This window comes from Gopherus evgoodei, chromosome 1 (assembly GCF_007399415.2).
Source record: "Gopherus evgoodei ecotype Sinaloan lineage chromosome 1, rGopEvg1_v1.p, whole genome shotgun sequence".
Taxonomy (NCBI): domain Eukaryota; kingdom Metazoa; phylum Chordata; order Testudines; family Testudinidae; genus Gopherus; species Gopherus evgoodei.
In genome coordinates this window covers 276957643-276980811 of record NC_044322.1, presented here as the reverse complement: position 1 = coordinate 276980811, position 23169 = coordinate 276957643, and the positions used below count along the sequence as shown (strand labels likewise).

Genomic DNA, 23169 nt, shown 5'->3' with positions numbered 1-23169 from the left:
AGATTGGAGCCAGATGGATGGAAGTGGCAGAAAGCAAGAAAGCTACTGTCAAGGGGAACGAATACCCCAGAGGGCACACCGACAATAAACCCTACAACCGAGGGCAGCCAAAGATCCCTCCTACAACCCAAGGAAAGCCACAGACACAGTATTATTCCACCTCACCAGTCTCCAGTTACCCACCTCGACCCAGTGACCAGTCAGATGGAAGATGCTTTAAGTGTAATGAACTGGGACATATAAAGGCCAACTGCCCAAAGAACCCAAACCGAGTGCAGTTCATTACACCACCATCACACCAAAGATCCCCAGGCCCAGATGCCTCTCAAATACCTTTGGAGCGAAGGGAAAATTTGAGAGTGGGCGGAAAGAAGGTTACTGCGTGGAGAGACACGGGGGCACAAGTGTCAGCTATCCACCAATCCTTTGTAGACCACAAATTCATCAACCCAAAGGCCCAAGTGACAATTTACCCCTTCATGTCACAAGCTGTAGACTTGCCTACAGCTGAACTGCCTGTCCAGTACAAAGGCTGGTCAGGAATGTGGACTTTTGCAGTCTATGACAATTATCCTATCCCCATGCTACTGGGGGAAGACTTGGCCAACCAGGTGAAGCGGGCCAAGAGAGTGGGAATGGTTACACGTAGCCAAACCAGGCAAGCTTCCAGACCCATTCCTGTTCCTGAGCCGTCCACAGACACCCCATCTGTGTTACCAGAGACCCAGACAGAGGTAGTGGACCCGGATTCCATGGCTACCACTGAAACAGCCACAGCACCTCCAGTCCCAGGCCCGGAACTGGAACAGCAACCAGCACCAGCAATTGCAACCACATCTTCAAACTCAACGCCAGAGGGCGCCAGCGAGCCAGAACTGGCAGAAGCAACGGACAGCCATACCCAAAAGGCTCAGCCAGAGCCTGAAATACCATCTGGTGCACCAGCGGAGAGCGGTTCACCAGCAAAGGAAACAACCCCATCACCTACATCGCTTCCAGAGGGACCAAGCCCAAGTCCCCAGTCTGAGGAAGAACTGGTGACCCCAGCCTCAAGGGAACAGTTCCAGACTGAGCAGGAAGCAGATGACAGCCTTCAGAAAGCTTGGGCGGCGGCACGGAGCACCCCACCGCCTCTCAGCTCTTCTCACCGATCCCGGTTTGTTATAGACCAAGGACTTTTATACAAGGAGATTCTTTCTGGTGGACACCGGGAAGAATGGCAGCCGAAAAAACAGTTGGTGGTTCCAGCTAAGTATTGGGGCAAGCTCTTAAGCTTAGCCCATGATCATCCCAGTGGCCATGCTGGGATGAACAGAACCAAAGACAGATTGGGGAAGTCCTTCCACTGGGAGGGGATGGGCAAGGACGTTGCTAAGTATGTCCGGTCTTGTGAGGTATGCCAAAGAGTGGGAAAACCCCAAGACCAGGTCAAGGCCCCTCTCCAGCCACTCCCCATAATTGAGGTCCCATTTCAGCGAGTAGCTGTGGATATTCTGGGTCCTTTCCCAAAAAAGACGCCCAGAGGAAAGCAGTACGTACTGACATTTGTGGACTTTGCTACCCGATGGCCGGAAGCAGTAGCTCTAGGCAACACCAGGGCTAACGCTGTGTGTCAGGCCCTAACAGACATTTTTGCCAGGGTAGGTTGGCCCTCCGACATCCTTACTGATTCAGGATCTAATTTCCTGGCAGGGACTATGCAAAAACTGTGGGAAACTCATGGGGTGAACCACTTGGTTGCCACCCCGTACCACCATCAAACCAATGGCCTGGTGGAAAGGTTTAATGGAACTTTGGGGGCCATGATACGTAAATTTGTCAACGAACACTCCAATAATTGGGACCTAGTGTTGCAGCAGTTGCTGTTTGCCTACAGCGCTGTACCACATCCCAGTTTAGGGTTTTCACCATTTGAACTTGTGTATGGCCATGAGGTTAAGGGGCCATTACAGTTGGTGAAGCAGCAATGGGAGGGGTTTACGCCTTCTCCAGGAACTAACATTCTGGACTTTGTAAGCAACCTACAAAGCACCCTCCGACACTCTTTAGCCCTTGCTAAAGAAAACCTAAAGGATGCTCAGGAAGAGCAAAAGGCCTGGTATGACAAACATACTAGAGAACGTTCCTTCAAGGTAGGAGACCAGGTTATGGTCTTGAAGGCGCAACAGGCCCATAAGATGGAAGCATCATGGGAAGGGCCATTCACGGTCCAAGAGCGCCTGGGAACTGTGAACTACCTCATAGCATTTCCCAATTCCTCACTAAAGCCCAGAGTGTACCAAGATTTTGATTTTGAAATTCAGCACATTTCAGGAGCTCCTAACAAAGTAGCTGATGCTCTCTCCCGTGAGAGTTTCCCAAAATCCAGTAGTTAAAAAGTGTTCTTAAAGTGTAAAAGTCTGTTAGTTATATACTTAGTGGTATATGTAAAGGTGCATGTGTTGTATTACTCTGTTTATTTTAAAGTTCTAGGAGGAAATCGCCGCCAGTGAGGTTCCCCACTGTCTGCAATTTGGGGGGCGTGTCATAAACAGATAGCTAAGGGTTACTGTTCTTTTACCTATAAAGGGTTAACACAGGGAACCTGAAACACCTGACCATAGGACCAATCAGGAAACAAGACTTTTTCAAATCTGGGTGGAGGGAAGTTTTGGGTGTGAGTTCTTTGTTGGTCTTGTGTCTGTGCCCTCTTGGCTTTGAGAGTGATTTTTCTATCTCCTGTCTTTCTAATCTTCTGTTTCCAAGTTGTAAGTAGAAGGATAATAAGACAATAGGTTTATATTGTTTTCTTTTGTATTTACATGTGTGTAGTTGCTGGAGTGTTTTGAATTGTATTCTTTTTGGATAAGGCTGTTTATTCATTTTTTCCCTTTAAGCAACTGATCCTGTATATTGTCACCTTGATTCAGAGACTATATATTATGTCCTTTTCCACTCTTTTTATATAAAGCTTTCTTTTTAAAGACCTGTTGGAGTTTTTCTTTAGTGGGGACTCCAGGGAATTGAGTCTGCAGCTCACCAGGGAATTGGTGGGAGGAAGAAGTCGGGGGGAAAATCTCTTTGTGTTAGATTTACTAAGCCTGACTTTGCATACCCTCTGGGTGAGGGGGAGAGATTAGATCTCTCAGTACATGTGTTTCCAGGACTGGGGCAGGGAATCTCCTAGGGTCGTCCAGGGAGGGGAGCCTGGGAGGAAGTAACAAGGAAACAAGGGGAGGGGGTTATTTCCCTTTGTTGTAAGACTCAAGGCATCTGAGTCTGGGGATCCCCCAGGGAAGGTTTTGGGAAGACCACAGTGAGCTAGGCACTGTATAATTCTTAGCTGGTGGCAGCGGTACCAGGTCCAAGCTGGTAACTAAGCTTGGAGGTTTTCATGCTAACACCCATATTTTGGACGCTAAGGTCCAGATCTGGGAAGAAATGTTATGACAAATGGCTACTAGGAAAACTGTCTTCCAGGACAGGTATAGCAGCGAGCAAGTTGCCAATGGCTCGAATGGTGGAAGCATAAGCCTGCTGAGGACTAGGCTGAGGTCCCAGGTAGGGACAGGGTGGCGTACTTGGGGGTAGAGGCACTCCTGGCCCTTAAGAAATCTAGTAACTATAGGGTGAGAAAACACGGAGTGGCCACTCTCTCCTGGATGGAATGTGGAGATGGCCGCCATGTGTACCCTCAAAGAAGATACCGCCAGGCCCTGCTGCTTAAGCAACCAGAGGTAGTCCAAAATAGTGGGGATCGAGACCTCAGGAGGAGTAGCATTCTGCGCTTCACACCAGCAGGAGAAACGTTTCCACTTGGCCAGATATATTGACTGAGTGGAAGGCTTTCTGCTACCCAGGAGTATATGTTGTACCGGAGCAGAGCAGTGTAACTCCGACTTGTTTAGCCATGCAGTAGCCACGCTGTGAGATGAAGGGCCTGCAGGTCTGGGTGGCAGAGACTGCTGTTGTCCTGCGTTATGAAGTTTGGGTGGAGTGGCAGGGTAATTGGGCTGGCTATGGACAGGTTGAGCAGTGTGGTGTACCAGTGCTGTCTGGGCCACGCTGGCGCGATCATGATTAAGTGTGCTCTGTCCCTGCGGAGTTTTATCAGGACCTTGTGAACCAGCGAGAACGCTGGGAAGGCATAGAGCAGTCGGTGCTTCCACGACATTAGGAATGCATCCGAGATCGATCCTGGTGAAAGACCCTGGAAGGAGCAGAACGTTTGGCATTTCCTGTTTGCGTGAGAAGCGAATAGGTCTATGTGGGGAAAGCCTCACTTCTGGAAGACCGAATGAATAACATCTGGCCTTATCGACTATTCGTGACACAGGAAGGATCTGTTCAGTTGATCCGCCAGAGTGTTCCGAACCCCTGGGAGAAAGGATGCTACCAGGTCTATCAAGTGGGCTATGCAGAAGTCCCAGAGTCGGATGGTCTCCTGACAGAGGGGGGAAGATCGAGTCCCTCCCTGTTTGTTTATATAGTACATGGCCATTGTGTTGTCTGTAAACACTGAGACACAATGGCCGTGTAGATGCTGCTGGAATGTCTGGCACGGCAGGCGGACCACTCTCACCTCTCGGACATTTATGTGAAGCGCCAGTTCCTGCGATGACCAGAGGCCCTGAGTATAAAGGTGTCCGAGGTGAGCCTCCCATCCGAGAGATGACGCGTCTGTTGTCAGGGACAGTGAGGGTTGGGGCAGATGGAACGGTAGCCCTGCACATACCAGGGAGGGGGTTACCCACCAGTCGAGGGAGCGTAGGGTGCTTGGGGGAATGGTGACTATTATGTCTATTGGGTCCCTGCCTGGATGGTATATCGAATTGAGCCACATTTGGAGAGGTCGAAGGCAGAGCCTGGCATATTTGGTCACATATGTGCAGGCAGCCATGTGACCTAGGAGACCGAGACAGGTGTGAGCCGAGGTCGTCGGAAAGTTCTGTAGACCTCAGATGATTGTTCCATTGCTTGGAACCGTGGCTGAGGTAAGTAGGCCTTGGCTAGACTGGAGTCCAGGGTAGCTCCTAGGAAGTCTAGCCTTTGTGTGGATTTCTCCATATTGAGCATCAGGCCTATGCGTGTGAATAAGTCTGTGACAATGCCTACATGTTGTGTGACTTGTGTCTCGGAGGTCCCTCTGATGAGCCAGTCGTCCAGATACGGGAATACGTGTATCCGATGTCGGCGGAGGTGTGTGGCGACTACGGCCATACACTTTGTAAACACCCTCGGGGCCATGCAGAGGCCAAAGGGAAGGACTGTAAACTGAAAATGCTGGCAGTTGGCTACAAAGCGAAGATACCTCCTGTGCAGAGGAAAAATGGCGATGTGAAAATATGTGTCCTTCATATCGAAGGCAGCATACCAGTCTCCAGGATCCAAGGACGGGATAATGGTCCCCAGGGAGACCATGCGGAACTTCAAGTTTATCATGAACTTGTTGAGGCCTCGCAGGTCTAGGATACGCCTGAGGCCTCCTTTTGACTTGGGGATCAGAAAGTAACGAGAGTAAAACCCTTTGCCCTTTTCGTCTTTTGGTACCTCCTCTATCGCTCCTATGGTGAGGAGCGTCTGCACCTCTTGTAGGAGGAATTGCTCGTGAGAGGGGTCCCTGAAGAGGGACTGGGTTGGAGGGTGGGAAGGCGGGGTTGAAACAAACTGGAGGTGGTATCCTTGTTTCATCATGCATAGGACCCAGAGGTCTGAGGTCAATTGGGACCACGCGGGAGGAAGTAGGAGAGGCGGTTGGAGAAGGGAGGAAAAGGATCCTGGTCTGAAACTGGTACTCTGTCCTTGGGCATACCTTCAAAAGGCGGACTTTGGTCCCACTGGTGGTTTCGAGGGACCATGGTTTTGGCCCCCTTGGGGTCCTGACTGGCGTCTACGCCCACCCCACCCGCGCCATCTGCCAAAGTCTTGCCTGTGTCTGGGCACAAAGTACGGACGGTGAGTCTGGGGACGGAAAGGTCTGCATTGGGTCACAGGTGTATGCATGCCCAAAGAACGCATGATGACTCCATTGTCTTTCAAGCTTTGTAGCCTGGGGTCAGTCTTCTCCGAGAACAGACCCTTACCATCAAAGGGTAAGTCTTGGATGGTATATTGTAGCTCCGGCGGGAGGTTGGAAACCTGTAGCCATGAGATGCATCTCATGGTGATACCGGAGGCCAGAGTTCTGGCTGCCGAGTTGGCTGCATCTAGTGAAGCTTGGAGGGAGGTCCTGGCTACCTTTCTCCCTTCCTCCAAGAAAGCAGCAAATTCCTGGCGGGAGTCCGGGGGGAGTAGTTCTGTGAATCTACTCACCTCCGCCCAGGTGTTATAGTTATATCGGCTCAGTAGAGCCTGCTGATTTGCCACCCGGAGCTGTAGGGCGCCTACCGAATACACCTTGCGGCCAAGTAGGTCCATTCGCCTAGCCTCCTTTGACTTTGGGGCTGGCGCCTATTGGCCATGGCGCTCCCTCTCGTTGACTGATTGGACAACTAGCGAGCAGGGAGGAGGGTGGACATACAGATACTCGTACCCCCGAGAGGGTACCATGTATTTACACTCGACCCCCTTTGCTGTAGGGGGGATGGAGGCTGGGGACTGCCATAAGGTGTCGGCATTGGCTTGGATTGTCCTGATGAAGGGCAAAGCCACTCTACTGGGGGTATCTGCCAACAGGATGCTCACTACAGGGTTCTCGACCTCCGGGACCTCCTCCACCTGGAGGTTCATGTTGAGCGCTATCCTCCTGAGGAGGTCCTGATGGGCTCTTAGGTCTATTAGAGGTGGTCCTGAGGAGGAAGTTCCTGCCACTGCCTCATCTGGAGAGGAAGAAGAGGAAATGCTGGGGAGGAGCGGGTCCTGCATGGCCTCTTGCTCTTGCGCCGGTTCCTGCTCCAACGGTACTGGGGAAACTGGTGGGTGAACTAGTGCTTCTTCCGTCCCAGGTGGAAGAGGATGGCTAACTGTGGCCTCTGGTGCTCGGTGCTCTGATGAAGCAGGACGGGCCGGAACTAACGGAGCACCTTGGGCCTGGTGGTACGCCCAAGGTGTCCAAAAGGACCACTGGTGAGGTCCTGGGTCCTGAGACTGGGCTTCTTGGAAAACTCTGGCGGGCACATCCGAATCGCGGGCTTGGGCATAGTAGCTGTCCACGTGGGACAACACCGAAGTGTGTCTGGATGGCCATGGAGGAGCGGAGAAGCCTTGGGCAGATGTTCCAATGGACCTCGCTCCACTACGTATCGGGGACTGGTGCCAGGAAGCATATTGGTACAGGAGCGAGATCGGGACCTGTGACCAGATCGGTGCTGGGAGGTTGACCGAGATCTCAAACCCCGGCGTCGTGAATGGCTTTGGGAGGCACGGTGCCTGGAGCAGTGCCAAGATCTGGAGCGGTGCCGTGAGCAGTGAGCAGGTGAATGGGATACTGACCGGTGCCGCGAGTCTGACCGGTACCATGGAGGGGAACGGTGCCGGGACTGCGAGCGGCATTGGGAGCAGGAGTGCCGTCTGGACCTGGAGCGTCTGCAGGACTGCGATTGTGAGCGGTGCCGGTCCACTGTGCCGACAGAGGGTGGTCTAATCAAGGTCAGTTTGCCTATGGATTGTATTACCTGCACCGGTGGTGCCGGGGGTAGAGGCAGTGCCGAGTCTGTCAAGGCGATCAGGTCCTTCGCCACTGAGAACGTCTCTGGTGTGGACGGTATGGTGAGCTCTACCGCGGCACGTGCCGGGGAGCTAACAGGCGCTGGACTCGACAGCCCTTGTGGGACCGGAATCGACGGTGCCGACTTAGTCGGTGCCGCGGCAGGTGTCGGCGCCAGGCGATCCAACTTAGGCGCACTCTCTGGCTGCGGTGCGGCCGCCGCCGAAGCAGCAGGAGTCTTGGCCTCCTCAACCTCGGAGAGAGGGAGCGGCATGGAGCCGACTTTGGAGCCGGCGACGTCCAGTGCCGAGAGGCTTTGGCCGTACCAGTGCAGTCTGGTGCCGAGGAGGCGCTTCTGCTCACCGACTGACCAGTGCTTGGTGCCGAGGGTGGAGGGGCAAGAGCCGCCTCCATGAGGAGCTGTTTAAGTCTGATGTCCCAATCCTTTTTTGTTCGTGGCTTGAAAGCCTTGCAAATGGGGCACTTGGCTGTCAAGTGTGATTCCCCGAGGCACTTCAAACAGGACTCGTGAGGATCTCCTGTTGGCATCGGCTTGTGGCAGGCCGAGCATGGTTTGAAACCCGGTAAGCTGGCCATGGGCCCCGGCACCGGGTGCAGGGAAGGGGTTAATCCCCGAACCCTCTAACTATTACTAAACTAACTATGCTATTAAAGAAGTAATGTAAGTATAACTATATATATATAAAAGGATTATAACGATATACACAATAACGAACGAGAAACTATGAGTAGCTAGGGAAGTGGAGGTCAGCTGAGCCGCGCTCCACTGTTCCAACAACCGACACGGGCGGTAAGAAGGAACTGAGAGGTGGTTGGGTCGGCTGGGGTATATATCTGGTGCCATAGCGGCGCCACTCACCGAGTGTTGCTAGGGTAAAAAGTCTTCCGATGAACGTGCACGCAGTGCGCGCACACCTAACTGGAATGGATATGAGCAATCACTCGAAGAAGAACTCCACGGAGAGGCAGGGCAGTTGGCCCTGGGCCATGTAAGGTGCCCCTTAACACCCTGTGTGGGCTTCCCCTCCCACCATTTCCACCCAGGCTGTGGGGGGTAAAACTCTGCAGATAAACTTTTGAACTCTGAGGTGGAACTGACCAGAGACTTTCAAGTTGTTGGACTTTGGGGTGATTGGACTTAAGACCCTAAGGGGGAAAGGACATTGGCAGATGTACTTGGAGGTGGGTTTTTTTTGCTTATGGTTTGTGTTATAATCCTGTTTGTGGTATTTCTCCAATGTGATGCCACATTGTTTCCCTCCTTTATTAAAAGGATTTTGCTACACTCAGACTCCATGCTTGAGAGTGGGGAAGTATTGCCTCCTAGAAGTGCCTGGTAGGGGGGTGGTATGTAAGTGTCCCAGGTCACTGGGTGGGGGCTCGAGCTGGTTATGCATTGTCTCATTGAAACGGAACCCCTGGATACTGAACCCAGCCCTTGTTGCTGCCAACTCAGAGGGGCAGAAGGGTTACATTTATACACACCACTCTAAAGCTACTTTTACTCTAAATAAATAGTGTGTGTTTGTGTGTGTGTGGGGGGTTAATAGCGAAATACAATATATTCCAACAAGAAAAACTCTTCAATTGCTATTATTTAATTTAAAAAGTTGGCAAGCTGGAGACCAGCAACAAAACTTTTTGTGGAATTTTTGAAAGTCTTAGCTGTCATCTTTGATCCACTAACCCAAAGAGGGAGAAGCAGGCAAAATGTAAGGAAAAGTTTAAATTATTTTTCTACTTATTTTTAAATATATTTTTTTCTGCTTCCCATCAAATTCAACAAGAGAAAAACCATCAAGTAGATAGCTTCCTTGCTAATGGAAGGTACAGCAGCTCTGAATTCATGTCAGGAAAAACTGAGGGAGATCCAGAGACCTGTTTTTAAGCAGCATGAATGGAAAGCATGAAATCATCATTAAAACAAATTGTTACAGTATAACATTATTATTATCCTTCAGTATTATATCATGGGTTTGTTTTTTTAAACAAATAGCCTTCACAACATACAAGATCTTTACGTATAAAAAAGAGAAAGCTACTGTCTAAAATATATCCCTATGAGTTACCAATAAATCCTGACCATGAACCAACTCCATAGGGCTTCCTGCATTTTAAGTGCTCAAATGCACACATTCTCCTTACTTATTTATTATTATTAATAATAATGTTATTGTTATTATTACAGAACGCCAAACTTGATAGACTCCCTATGAGTGATGAAGCCACTTATGTCAGAAAGGCAACTTCCAGTATCCTCAGTATAGCTATAGACAGAAAAAATATGTTATCACATATCTATACTTAATTGATACACAATATAGATACACACACGCACACTGTTACTCACCCAATCCCTGTTCAGGAAAATAAGGACTGAGATACTGTTCTGTGTAATTTGCTTGCACAGCTGGTACAGCTTCTGGAAAAGATTTTAAAGATTTAAGGGAATGCAAGCTTCAGGTTTTCTAGCTGTAACATTTCAACATGGTTGCTTAACCAGGTCAGAAATGGGCCAGAGGTCAGACGTGAGCAAAGATGTATTTTGAGCTTTGCAACATTTTGCAAATGAAATGTTATGACATTTTGTAAAGGCGAAAACACTGATTGTGTGTCTGTGCAGAATCTTTCTGGAATAAATAATTATTAAATGCATAAATAAATAAATAAAGTCCAAGTAAAACCAAAATTAACAGCAGGGTGGGACGAGGTGGGAGCAGGGAAGGCTCATACTTGTAATTGTATTTTTACTTTCCTCATAGCCTAACTTATAGGTTCCCAACTCTACAATAAGCTAGTGGGGCGTGTGATGTCCTTCCGCTCAGTTGTAGGCCCATGAAGCAGCAGTCTAATGCTATGCCCTACAAATCCCATCAATTATCTGTGCTAAAAGACAATATTTGGATTACTGGGGCTTCATACCCCTCTTCCCTTCCCCAAAAAGTGAGGCTCACCTTTCACCATGGGATCAATTTCCTTAAGTATTTTATGTAATGCCATGCTGCTAGTCTGTAAGAGAGGACAGAGACATATATTTATGTTATTATTATTATTATTCTAAATGAAACTGTGTGAGCGACGGAAAGAGAAAATGGCATTGTGCTGCTGCTCAATGGTTTGTTGAGGGAGTGTAAATTGGTTCAATGATTTCCCCAGAAGGTGAAAACTTGGGTAGAAGTTGAGTGGTTTGTTCAAGTGCGAGAGGGGTAATTGATTGAGGCTGAGTGGTTTCAGGAAGGCTGAACTGTCTGGCTGGATTGTTGTTGGGATGGGCAGAACAGACTGACCATGGGAGTGAAGCAGGATGTAGAGGTACTGGGGACATTCAGACTGATGGAAAACACTGGGTGACATGATAGACCTTGTTCCTGGAATTCGTAATTTGGGGATGGTAGTGCAAACTGAGAAAAAAAATCAAGCAGGAAGACTCATGGAATAATAATTTCATGTGCAAAGAGATTCAGTTTTATGTTTCTTAATAATTTTTAGTGGCAAAGCTAATACATGAAATAATTTTACAAATATGATTTTGGGGATGACTGGGTCTCTTTACCAGGTTCATGAACTAATAAAGCAAATGAATCAATGGTAATAGAGACATGGATTTATCATCTTTTATTTATGTTCTGCTCAACTATATCTCTGGCACTGCATAACAGTGAGAAGGATCACAGCAAGATTCTTTAAGATGAAACTCACTATCCCGATTGAGAGTCTTTTAAAAAGATTTTGGGCCAAACACTCAGCTGGTGTAAAATACCATTGCTCTACTGAAGTCAATGGAGTTATGCTGGTTTATGCTAGTGGAGAATCTGGCCCTTTGTGCACATCACTTTATTTGTAGAACTAGTGTAGCTTTTAATAAGCGACAGTGCTTACTAAAGCAGTGTATCACTGTACTTTTTGAATACAATATTTAGTGTTCCTGGACCATCTGAGGGCCCTTGACAAGGCTTCCTTTAGGTGGTGGCCTGAGTGGCAGTGAGGTTTCTTTTTTTTTTTTTTTTTTTTTGTAATTCCTTGATTCCTCAGGATTTAGCAGCCTGCCTGACAAGTGCTGTCTACTGTGTCAACCAGAATCTTTCCTACTGGCCTCTTCAAGCTGGGTTGTGTAATACTTGTAACATTGTTTTGGCTCACCAGTCTACTATGCCTGAAATTTACAAACACTTTACATGCTCTCTATCACTAAATCCTAGTTTGGACTGACACTCTTGAGTAGGACTAATTTAGACTTGTGGCCTTAATTAATGCCCTTTTTGCACCTTCACTTCTCAGCTGGGCCCACTGTTTTAAAATCCCATGTATGAGGAGTACTGAGGGTTAAAAAATAAAGAAACAAACAAAAGCTAACCATCATATTAGGGATGGATGCAGATTGATCCTTCTGGACAGCATGATTTATAATAGGAAATATAACCTCCTAGATCACAAGATTCTTTCTGCTCAAATACAAGTACCTGGACTTTGGTGACATCATTGCTTCTGGAACTAAAGGGGAGATAGACTGAAACCTTTGAAAAGAGAAACATATAAATCATATGACAGAATGACACCATCGACACTACAAATCAGTAACCTACTTCATGCTGCTATTGTTCAGAGAGTTCTTCGTAGACTAAAGCAATTAAATAATTCCAAACATCTTTTACAATTTTACTTATCGTACACAATGGGAGTCAATAAAGGGAAAACAGCAAACAGGCTTTTATTTACCTGCACAAGAAAAAGCATCATTTTTGAAAACAGTTTCTAAAGACAATCTAAAACACAGTTTCTCTAAACCAATTCTGAACAGTTTTTAAATAGGAACCTAAAGTTAGGCATCTAAATAACTGGCCTGAATTTTAAAAGTGCTGAACACTCAAAGGTGCCCATTGACCTGTATGGATGCTGCTGGCACTCAGCACTTTTGAAAAACTGGCCACTTCATATAGGTGTTTACACAGAGATTTAAGAGCATGACTTAAAGCTCTAATTTTTTGAAAATCTTGGTTTTAGGGTTAGATTTTCAGTGATCAGGACCCATAATAAGAGTCTCATTTTCAAAAAAGCTCAGCTCCTACAGACTAAAGAATTCAGCACCCAACATACTGAATTCTTTTGAAAATCTGACCTCAATTGTGGAACCAGATTTTTTAAAATCTGGTTCTAAGGGGCTAGAGTTGGGGGGCTCCTAGTTGTATCAAGAGGGGGCCAAAGTGGGTTGAGGAGAAAAACACAAATATGAGATACCATTTTGAACTTCAGTATCAGACGTAGGCCCTGAACTTGTAAGAGATTCTATGCTGATGATCCCCTGTGCCGCCGCAGATCCCCACTGACCACCAACAGAACAGTGTGAGATCACTCTGATTTTGTTGCACAACAAGGCTTATTCTAATAACAAAAGATCCAAGACTCTCTTTCCTGCTTTAGAACTTCATTCTCATGCTCTCTGCACACACAGTGCAACTCCATCAGTTTTACTTTCTGAGTAAGATGTATCTGGGAGAAAACAGGAAGATATACCATGCATCCTTTAAATCAACAGGCAGGATGGAAGCTGCACTATGGTTAGAAATGGGAAGTCTGAGACAACAGTTGATCAGTACAGATGAATTCAAACTGGAACAGGTTCAGAGACGGGCTACAAGGATGATCCGAGGAATGGAAAAACTGCTTTATGAAAGGAGACTCAAAGAGCTTGGCTTGTTTAGCCTGGCCAAAAGAAGGCTGCGGGGGGATATCCTTCTTGGGTGCTGGCTGGTGACTCTTGCCCACATGCTCAGGGTTTAGCTGATCACCATATTTGGGGTCGGGAAGGAATTTTCCTCCAGGGCGGATTGGCAGGGGCCCTGGAGGTTTTTCGCCTTCCCCTGCAGCGTGGGACACGGGTCGCTTGCTGGTGGTTTCTCTGCAGCTTGAGGTCTTCAAACCAATTTTGAGGATTTCAATAACTCGGTCCTGGGATAGGGGTTGTTATAGAATTGGATGGGTGAGGTTCTGTGGCCTGCCTTGTGCAGGAGGTCAGACTAGATGATCAGATTGGTCCCTTCTGACCTATGAGTCTATGAGTACCAACTGTGTTTTAAGTTCTAGATATACAGTGCATTATTAATTACTATTTTTTGTATTCTGAAAGAGCCAACAATATACTAGGTGCTGCCACCCCACACAGAAAGACACAATACTTCCCCTGAAGCTTTAGGGCTTCCAATCTAATGCTCCAGTCCTGCAAACACTAACGCACATGTGTAACTTTACACATGGGACTTGCGAGATAGGATAAGTTGAAACAGAATCATTAGTTATACATTTCTAATTACTAAATAAATAATAATAAAAACACCCACCCGTCCTGAGGCCACTATATTTACAACGAAGACCTGAGTCCTTCTGTGAATTCCCTTTAAACTTGGCTAGGTTAACAGACCACTCATTTGATTGCTACATAGCTGTTCTTGGCCAACAGCATTTGGGTTATGCAACAATTTACGGGAACTGCCTTTTGACCTGCCTACCAACTATGTGTCTGATTGTGGTGTGTTTGTGTGTTCTAGACATGAGTGATAGCATTGTTTCTTTCCCGTTAGCAGGCAGTGTACCTGAAAGAGCAGGATTCTTGTAAATTTCAATTTACTACCGGCACATAAAGAGGTTTATTTCAGGGGTCAGCAACCTTTCAGAAGTGGTGTGCCAAGTCTTCATTTATTCACTCTAATTTAATGTTTCGCATGCCAGTAATACATTTGAATGTTGTTAGAAGGTCTCTCTAAGTCTATATTACAGGGGTAGGCAACCTATGGCACGCGTGCCGAAGGTGGCACACGAGCTGATTTTCAGTGGCGCTCATACTGCCCTGGGGATTATGCATTTTAATTTAATTTTAAATGAAGCTTCTTAAACATTTTAAAAATCTTATTTACTTTACATACAACAGTAGTTTAGTTATATATTATAGACTGAGAGAAAGAGACCTTCTAAAAATGTTAAAATGTATTACTGGCACGCAAAACCTTAAATTAGAGGAATACATGAAGACTCGGCACACCACTTCTGAAAGGTTGCCAAGCCCTGCTATATTTTATAACTAAACTATTACAAGATTGCAATCTTATATAACTAAAGTAAATAAGGTTTTTAAAATGTTTAAGAAGCTTCATTTAAAATTAAATTAAAAAGCAGATCTTATCAGTTTAGTGTGATCCTTGCCCTTGCTTTTCCTTGCTGATTTTTGCAATGTTTGGTACGTATTTGGATACTTTAAGCTGCACGCAGGCTTCTGAGTGATCAGTTGTTAACCTGCTCCGAAAGGGACAGAGGACAGATCTCATGTGTGGAAATACCTGTTCACACAGGGATGTGGATCCAAATGCTGAAAGCATTGCAAATGCAATTTTCTTCAAACAGTTAAATTTCACTGGCAGGGATGTCCAGCAGGTCAGAATAGAGGGCCCCATGATCTCTCTCAATAGCTTCAAGTGCACTCTGCAGATCTCCAAACTTTGATATCCACAATTTTGAGCCTTTTAACTGAATGAGCTGCATTTCGAAATCTTCAACACCCATCCACTGAAATTCAGACAAATCCAAGTAGCTTTTGTTGAAGTTTTCAGGTTTAATTAGAAAATAAAGCATTGGGCCAAATTTCTGGAAATGCTGAAATCTGTCAGAAAATTCTGATTTCACTTCTTGCATGTACATTCCAATCTCATTGACACTGACAGTGCAGCATGTCGATAGTTCTTTTATGTGTTGAAAGTAGCAGAAAGTCGAAGTTTGAATATCCTGAGGAAAAAAAAACTGCTTCTTTTACAACAAATGCCTTCCAGGCTTCATAAAGATACAGACCCGTTTGCCCTGCACCCTGGAGACAGAGGTTGAGTTAGTTTAGGTGAGCTGTGATGTCAGTTAGAAACATGAGCTTACACAGCCATTTGTCATCATCCAGTTCGGAGTAGTTTTGTCCTTTTTCTGACAAAAAGGCCTTGATTGTATCAAAACAGATTACAAAGCGCACCAAAACCTTGCCATGACTTAGCCACCGAATGCTGCTGTGAAGTGGAATGTCATTATAAGCACTGTCCATCTCTCTAGCAGTGCTTGAAACTGTCTGTGTGTCAAAGCAGATTGAGCAACAAGGAAATTCACAATTGGCACCACTGTATTCATCACATCATTAAGCTCTAAATTAGAAATCATAGCACACAGGTTTTCTTGACGGATGATACAGTGAAATTTGACTGTTGGGCAGCCAATCTGATCTTCAAGTAACTTTACAAAATCCCTTCTGTTTTCCGACCATGATAGGAGCACCATCTGTTGTCACACACAATATTTTTCTGATGTCAACTCCTCATTCTTCAAAATGGCTTACAAAACTTTCCGCTATATCTTTCCCCTTTCTTGTGCCATGCAGGGGTTTTAGGCAACAAAATTTGAGATTTCATTGGAAGCACAATATCTTGCAACAACTGCCAAACATGGAATGTTGTTTATATCCACGATGTCATCAACTGCAATGCTAAACACTGCTGTGTCTTTTAATGCAGTCATCTGCTTTTCATTAATGTTTTCTGCCATTTTGCTTAGGTGTCTCCCAACTGTTCTGGCAGAGACAGGCAGTGCTTTTATTCTAAATACAATCGTATCTTTATTTGGCAAATCATTGAACAAAACCTCTGAACTGCTGAAAAAAAAGATGGTTACTCACCTTTGTAAATGTTGTTCTTCGAGATATGTTGCTCACATCCATTCCAATTAGGCCTGCACACCTAATTGGAATCGATATGAGCAAGCACTCGAAGAAAAACTTCTTTTATATATTTCCCCATCTGTAAACAGCTTTCTGTTTTTTGCAATGCACTGTGCAATCTTGTAACTTCCTTCCGTAGCTTGATTTTTACTTATACTTAAACATTTAAAAACACTGCTTTGCTTCTCATATCCTGCTCCTGCCTTTTTGATCGATTCAGTCATGTCTGCTTCGTCAAGAAAGGTTTTCTTGTGCTTCGTTTCAAAATGCTGTCGAACACTTGATGTGCGACAGACAACACTTTCACAACAGAAAGCACAAACAGCATGGTCCTTCTTTTGAATAAATCCAAATGTGTCTGTCCAAGAAGGCTGAAATGAATGGACATCTAACTTTGCTTTCTTGGGCACTGACATTTTGTCAAATGTACCCCTCAACTCATAGTAGAAAAAGAAATTGCGATAGACGGCACGCACAACATCAAACGCAGTGCGCTGTTCCATGTGGTGATATAAGCAGTAAATCAGGACTTAAAATATCCCAGTGGCTCTGAAACAATTTTCAAGGTGGGGGTGCTGAGCTGCACCCCCTCTTGCCCCTGTCTGCACCCCTCACTGTCTCAGGCTGGGGCCAGTGGGCCACAGCTGGGAGCAGTTGCAGAGTGCCAGGTCGAGGACAGGACAAAGCCCTGCGGCAGGACCCTGGTTGGCAGCGGAGCCCTCCGGACCAGTGTCCAGGACCAGTAGCAGGCTGAGCGGGGCCAGCAGACAAGAACCCCGGCTGGCAGGGGGCTGGTGACCAGTACCCCAGGCCGGCAGCGGGCTGAGCGGGGCTGACGACTAGGACCCTGGCTGGCAGGGGGCTGGTACCCCAGGACGGTAGTGGAGTCCCCTGGGCCGGTGGCTGGGACCCAGGGCCGGCGGCCGGGATCCCGACTGGTTGGGGGCTGGCAGACAGAACCCTAGGCCGGCAGCAGAGCCCCAAGGCCAGCGGCCAGGACCCGGGCAGTGTGAGTGCCACTGAAAATCAGCTCGCGTGATGCCTATGGCACACATGCGATAGGTTGCTGATCCCTGGTTTATTTTATGAGCACTCAGCAGTGGTCTTGTCACTGATATGCCAGAAGTCCAGTTCTATTCCATTTCGACCTAACGGTAAAATTCCCATGGACTTTAAGGGGAACATGATTGGGCATGTGTATTCGTCTATAGTGTACTAAAGTATTAATTTAAACATGCTACTTGTTATAAGGGAATCAGATTTTATATCTAACAATGCTGACAGTATGCTTTTGACACAATGAAACACAAGAGATGCTAGCTTGGTCAGTTAATAAATGCTAAGTACCATGTTACCTCCTTTGAAAGGTAGGAAGGTATGTGAATAGGCATCACATATCATGAATAGTGCAAATATTTTGATATTCAGAACTCTGGGCTGAAATGGTTTCCAAGATTATTTAGAACCATCCATGCCTTTTTCTCTAGAACCCCAATAACCCTCTTCTTTCCCTCCTCTTTACAGGCCCCAAAATGTTTGATAGGATTGATGGAGAAATGCGAGAAGAGTGTAACATTTTAAAGGACTGACAGAAATCCCCACAGGAAGGAAATCAAGGAGAGAAAGTTTTTACAGAAGTAGAGGGAGAGTACTAGGTGGCTTCTGAGGTCAGAGGGGATCTGGTCAAATCCCCTACTCCTATGCATATCCCTACAGAAAAGCAAGGCTCTCAAATAACATTCTAGTGGAGACTGAATTTTAGCATCTTTGGCCTCTCTCAGATTCTTGGATGTTGGTACCTTCCTTTCACTGGAAACCTGTGACCTAAGATAAATACATTTTACAGTAAAAAGAAGTGATCTTTTTCAGATTAATTATTGTTGTTTTATTACAACAGTGTGTCCAAACTCACTCCTTCTGAATTAAGCAGCCCATATGTTATTCTCTGGTCAGATAAAAAAGGTACCTCCATAGTTTAAGAGTATTGAAAAGCCCTCACATTTTTGCTTCCAGTTCCTTTGTTCTTATTGATGCTGTGAAAATTCTCTTCTGACATTTTGGCTTTTCTCTAAATGGAAAACAATAAATAATCATCTTAACACATAAGGTAAAATATTGCAGCTCAGGAAAAGGTTGCTACAGAATACTAGGGTTCCAATGTTAAAAGCATGAGATCTGGGCAAACACCTGAAGATCAGTGCTTTCCTCTTACTGTTCTAGTCACAAAACAGTTATGAATCCTGGACACAAATATACCTCAAACTGGTAGCAGGCCTCACTCCTCCTCATCTCTGCATACTTGTCTTGTAACTGCTGGGATTGAGGGTGGGGGGTGGTCTTGGTGGCAGTGTTGCCACTCTTTTGTAATTCCATAACATTAATATAGGGGTTCCGGTAGAGGGAGCTATGTACATGTAGCACAGAGCACAACCCAGATTGTGAGGCATCTGCTTATCAATCTATTTAAACCAGTGTTCTCCAAACTTTTTACCTCACATCCCCCTTTACCCCTGTCTGTGGCCCCACACCCCTGGAGCCAGGGTCAGGAGCGGGGCCACAGCTCTGGGAGGAGAGGACACAGACAGGAGTAAGGAGGCCGAGACTGGAGTCATAGCTGGGGATGGGGGTGGGAGCAGAGCAAAGGCAAGGGGCCGAGGCCAGCCAACAGGGCCTAGGGCCGACAGCCACAGCTGGCAGCTGGAGCCCTGGGCATAAGGCTGGCAGCTGGGTCGCGAGCCAGGAGTGGAGCTGGGTGGTGCTCCCTCCCCACCCCCAGGCCCCAGCTGTACCCACCTCCGAATATTCCTCCATGCCCCTTTAGGGGAGAGTGCCCAATAGATTGGGGACCTCTCTGATCTAAACCGTTAATAAAACCCCCAACACTACCGTATACATACACCTCAAAAAGGCATATCATGGAGAAAGCTGTTAACTTATTACTATTTTTTCTGTAAAATTTGTGAGCTATTTTAGTTTTCTAGACTTGGTCAGGCAAAGTGTGGGTGAGGACTGTATGCAAACTTCCCCCCAGGGGAGTTGGACAATGTACTTAAATAGTGACCCAGGATATCCCTGGCAATTCAAGTCTTAACCCTCTTCTGACAGCTTTAACAAATGAAACAAAATTCTGTGGCCATTTCTTCAAGGCCACAAGAGGGGATGTTGATAAGATCACTGATCTAGTCACTTAAATTAGTAAATGAACCCAGATCCTCAGAGGAGGAAGAGTATTGCACACCATACTGCATCAGCAAATGCTCAAATGGCTTTTTTCCCAAAAATGGTGATTTACTATGCTTTCAAACAGATCTGGCAAAAGTTATTAATCTTCCCCAGGTAACAGCTTACACAACAGTTTACTGTTTCTTGCTACTATCATACATACAGTAGAAATGATAATCCACACAATGTACAATGTGCACAACACATGTTTAGTTTCTTTCCACATTTCAGCAAAGATTTCATAGCAAATGGAATGGTGAAAGTTCATATGACTAGGATTTCATTATTTTTACACTGTGTACAACACTACATGTGTTAGCAGAATGTGAGGTGAGGTCGGAAGTCATTAGAACTGAAATTCACTAAATAAAGGCCTGATTCTGTGAAGTGATGAGCATCCTCAACACCCATTGACTTTAGTCTTTCACAGGTGATACTCTGTATCTTGCAGGATCTGTATTGCAACATCCTTACTTTATTGGTTGCTTGCTTACTGGCTAATTTGCAAAGCAGTAATTCACAATGCAGTCATTAGTGCAAAATTTTAAGGTTCTAGTCATCCTCCTAATTCTGTCTGATGGATAAATGCTACTGCAATTCACTGTCTAGCATGTATTTAACCCCTGAAATAATCATGCCCTACCATTTGCTCTTGTGTATGTTTTGTATGGTTCTTTTCCAGTGATTCTAGATAGGAATTCCTCTCTTTCTTTGTTTTCATGCACTTCTTCTTGGAATTTACCTAGCAAACAAACCAGAATTTATATGGATGAGAATCAACAGCACCTTACACTTCTATGAAGTTCCACTGTCTTGGGTAACTGGGGTCTAGATAAAAGCAGAGTCATGTCCCCCCAACTTCTATTATTTTCATTGCAAATTTCCTCTATTGCCTGAAATCAGTTATCCAAAATGATTTAGTGTCCCCCATGACATTTGGATAACCAAGGTCATACTGTAGTGCTTTGCATCCTGAGCTGTCGGGTAAACCACAAATGTGTGTGTCCTGGAACAAACTTTTGCAGCACATCTATATTAGAGGTGGGCAAACTTTTTGGCCTGTCGGCCACATCTGGGTGGGGAAATTGCACTTAAAGCCATGAATGTAGGGCTGGGGCAGGAGGTTGGGGTGCAGGAGGAAGTGTGAGGTGTGGGAGGGGGTGTGGTGTGCAAGAAGAGACTCGGGAAGGTGTTGGGGCACAGGAGGAGTGCGAGGTGCGGCAGGGGGCTCAGGGCAGGGAGTTAGAGGGCTCAGGGCAGGGGATCAGGGTGCAGAAGGGTTGCAGGAGGGGTTTGGGGTGCGGGCTCCAGCCCGGCACTGCTTACCTGGAGCAGCTCCGTGGTGGCAGAAGTGGGCAGTGGGGCTAAGACAGGCTCCCAGCCTGCCCTGGCTCTGCACCGCTCCTGGAAGCGGCCAGCACCATGTCCCTGTGGTCCCTGGGGAAGGGAGTGCAGAGGGCTCTGTGCGTTGCCCTTGCCTGTGGCTACCTCCCCGAAGCTCCGATTGGCCGCAGTTCCCCGTTCCTGGCCAACGGGAGCTGCGGGGGGTGGGTGCCTACAGGCAAGGCCAGTGGGTGAAGCCCTCTGCCCCCTGTCCCCAGGGGCCGCAGGGACGTGGTGCCAGCAGTTTCCATGAGCTGTGCGGGGCCAGGACAGGCAGGGATCCTGCCTTAGCCCTATGGCACCATGGGAGTGGCAATCCCGCGGGCTGGATTCTAAGCCCTGATGGGCCGGATCCGGCCCGCGACCCATAGTTTGCCCCCCTGGTCTATATTAACACTTGTAAAGGTGTTATCGAACTGCCAAATCACCTGAATCAGTTAACTCAGGTTACAACAGGACCACAAAAATACTGAGTGGCTTTTATAGTCAGCACAGGAGTAGTGCTGATGGAATCAAAGTCAGCCCTCCCTGGTTAGAATCATGGTCTTTTCTGGTGGAATCAAGGAGAGGAATATATAAAGATACATCATTCTACTTTGCTATCATGGGATCATATAACCGAGTTTGAGCTTTATATGCTTCTGTGTATCTCCAGGAACACCTGGAGGGAGGAAGGGAAAAGGTTTATTTCCCTTTGTTGTGAGACTCAAGGGATTTGGGTCTTGGGGTCCCCAGGAAAGGTTTTTTGGGGGGACCAGAGTGCCCCAAAACACTCTAATTTTTTGGGTGGTGGCAGCTTTACCAGGTCCAAGCTGGTAACTAAGCTTGGAGGTTTTCATGCTAACCCCCATATTTTGGACGCTAAGGTCCAAATCTGGGACTAGGTTTATGATATGGTGTGCAGCGTTGTGGGAAAGATACAATCCAGAAGTCAGTAGGAATATTATATTTTTCTTTTCTCTGCTAGGGGCTTTTTAGCAGAGAGAAACAGTTTGGTTTTAAAAGGGACCCAGAGAGATTTTTTTTTTCTGCTCTCTCTGGCAGTTGTGGCTTGCATATTAAGCAAGAAACCATTAAGGAGCTGTTACGGGTCTTTTGTCACACAATAGCACTCCCATTAGGAGGCAGATACCAGCACTATACACATGCAAATAAAGTGGTTATTCTGGTTTACTTTACATTAAAAAGATTAGCTAAAGGAAGAAAGGGAAAAAGGCACTGTTGCTAGGCAGACCCCAAGAGGCAACAGAAAACCTGCAGTTCAGAAGATAAACACCGGAGGGCACCCCAACACAAGAAAACAGGAACCATGACTTCTAAGGCAAAAATGGAGGCCGAAGCACAAATCAAAGACGCAGAGCACAAGCGAGATATGGAAAAAAAATACAGGACTAAAAATAAAACAAAAAGAGATGGAGCTAAGGGAAAGAGAAAAAGACGCTACCCACAGGAGAGAGTTGGAACTCCTGAGAGAAACCCACCGACAGGCCATGGAATTAGAAAAGGCTAAGCAAAACACAGCCAACCCTAGCAACCCTGCACCAATGATTGTTCCACAGCACAGGACATTTCCCACCTACAAGGCAGGTGATGACACCAAGGCCTTCTTGGAAAATTTTGAAAGAGCCTGTCTTGGGTACAGCATCCCTGAAGACCAGTACATGGTAGAATTGAGACCACAGCTCAGTGGACCTTTAGCAGAGGTGGCAGCTGAAATGCCTAAGGAGAACATGAATGACTATAAACTTTTTCAAACCAAGGCCAGATACAGAATTGGGATAACCCCGGATCATGCTCGTCGGCGTTTCAGAACCCAAAAGTGGAAACCAGATGTGTCATTTCCCAAACACGCCTACTATGTTGGGAAAAATTATGAGGCCTGGATATCAGGACACAATGTTAAAACCTTGGAAGAACTGCACCTCCTCATACAAATGGAGCAGTTCTTGGATGGTGTTCCTGAGGACATAACACGGTACATACAAGATGGAAAACCCAAAAATCTCACCGAGGCGGGGGAGATTGGAGCCAGATGGATGGAAGTGGCAGAAAGCAAGAAAGCTACTGTCAAGGGGAACAAATACCCCAGAGGGCACACCGACCATAAACCCTACAACTGAGGGCAGCCAAAAACCCCACCAACAACCCAAGGAAAGCCACAGACACAGTATTCTTCCACCTC

General features: G+C 46.5%; 1 protein-coding gene across 7 annotated transcripts in view; it reads right to left on the bottom strand.

Moving 5' to 3' along the window:
• AGBL3 (ATP/GTP binding protein like 3) overlaps positions 1-23169 on the bottom strand; it is an 80147-nt gene that overhangs the window by 12479 nt on the left and 44499 nt on the right. For all 7 annotated transcript variants that reach the window (XM_030548414.1, XM_030548412.1, XM_030548411.1 and 4 more), the window contains 5 exons: positions 20248-20346; positions 18382-18450; positions 12106-12159; positions 10600-10654; positions 9996-10067 (listed from right to left, as the gene is read on the bottom strand). In XM_030548414.1, the coding sequence (XP_030404274.1) occupies positions 9996-10067; positions 10600-10654; positions 12106-12159; positions 18382-18450; positions 20248-20346 (349 nt within the window). The remainder of the gene's footprint in view (positions 1-9995; positions 10068-10599; positions 10655-12105; positions 12160-18381; positions 18451-20247; positions 20347-23169) is intronic.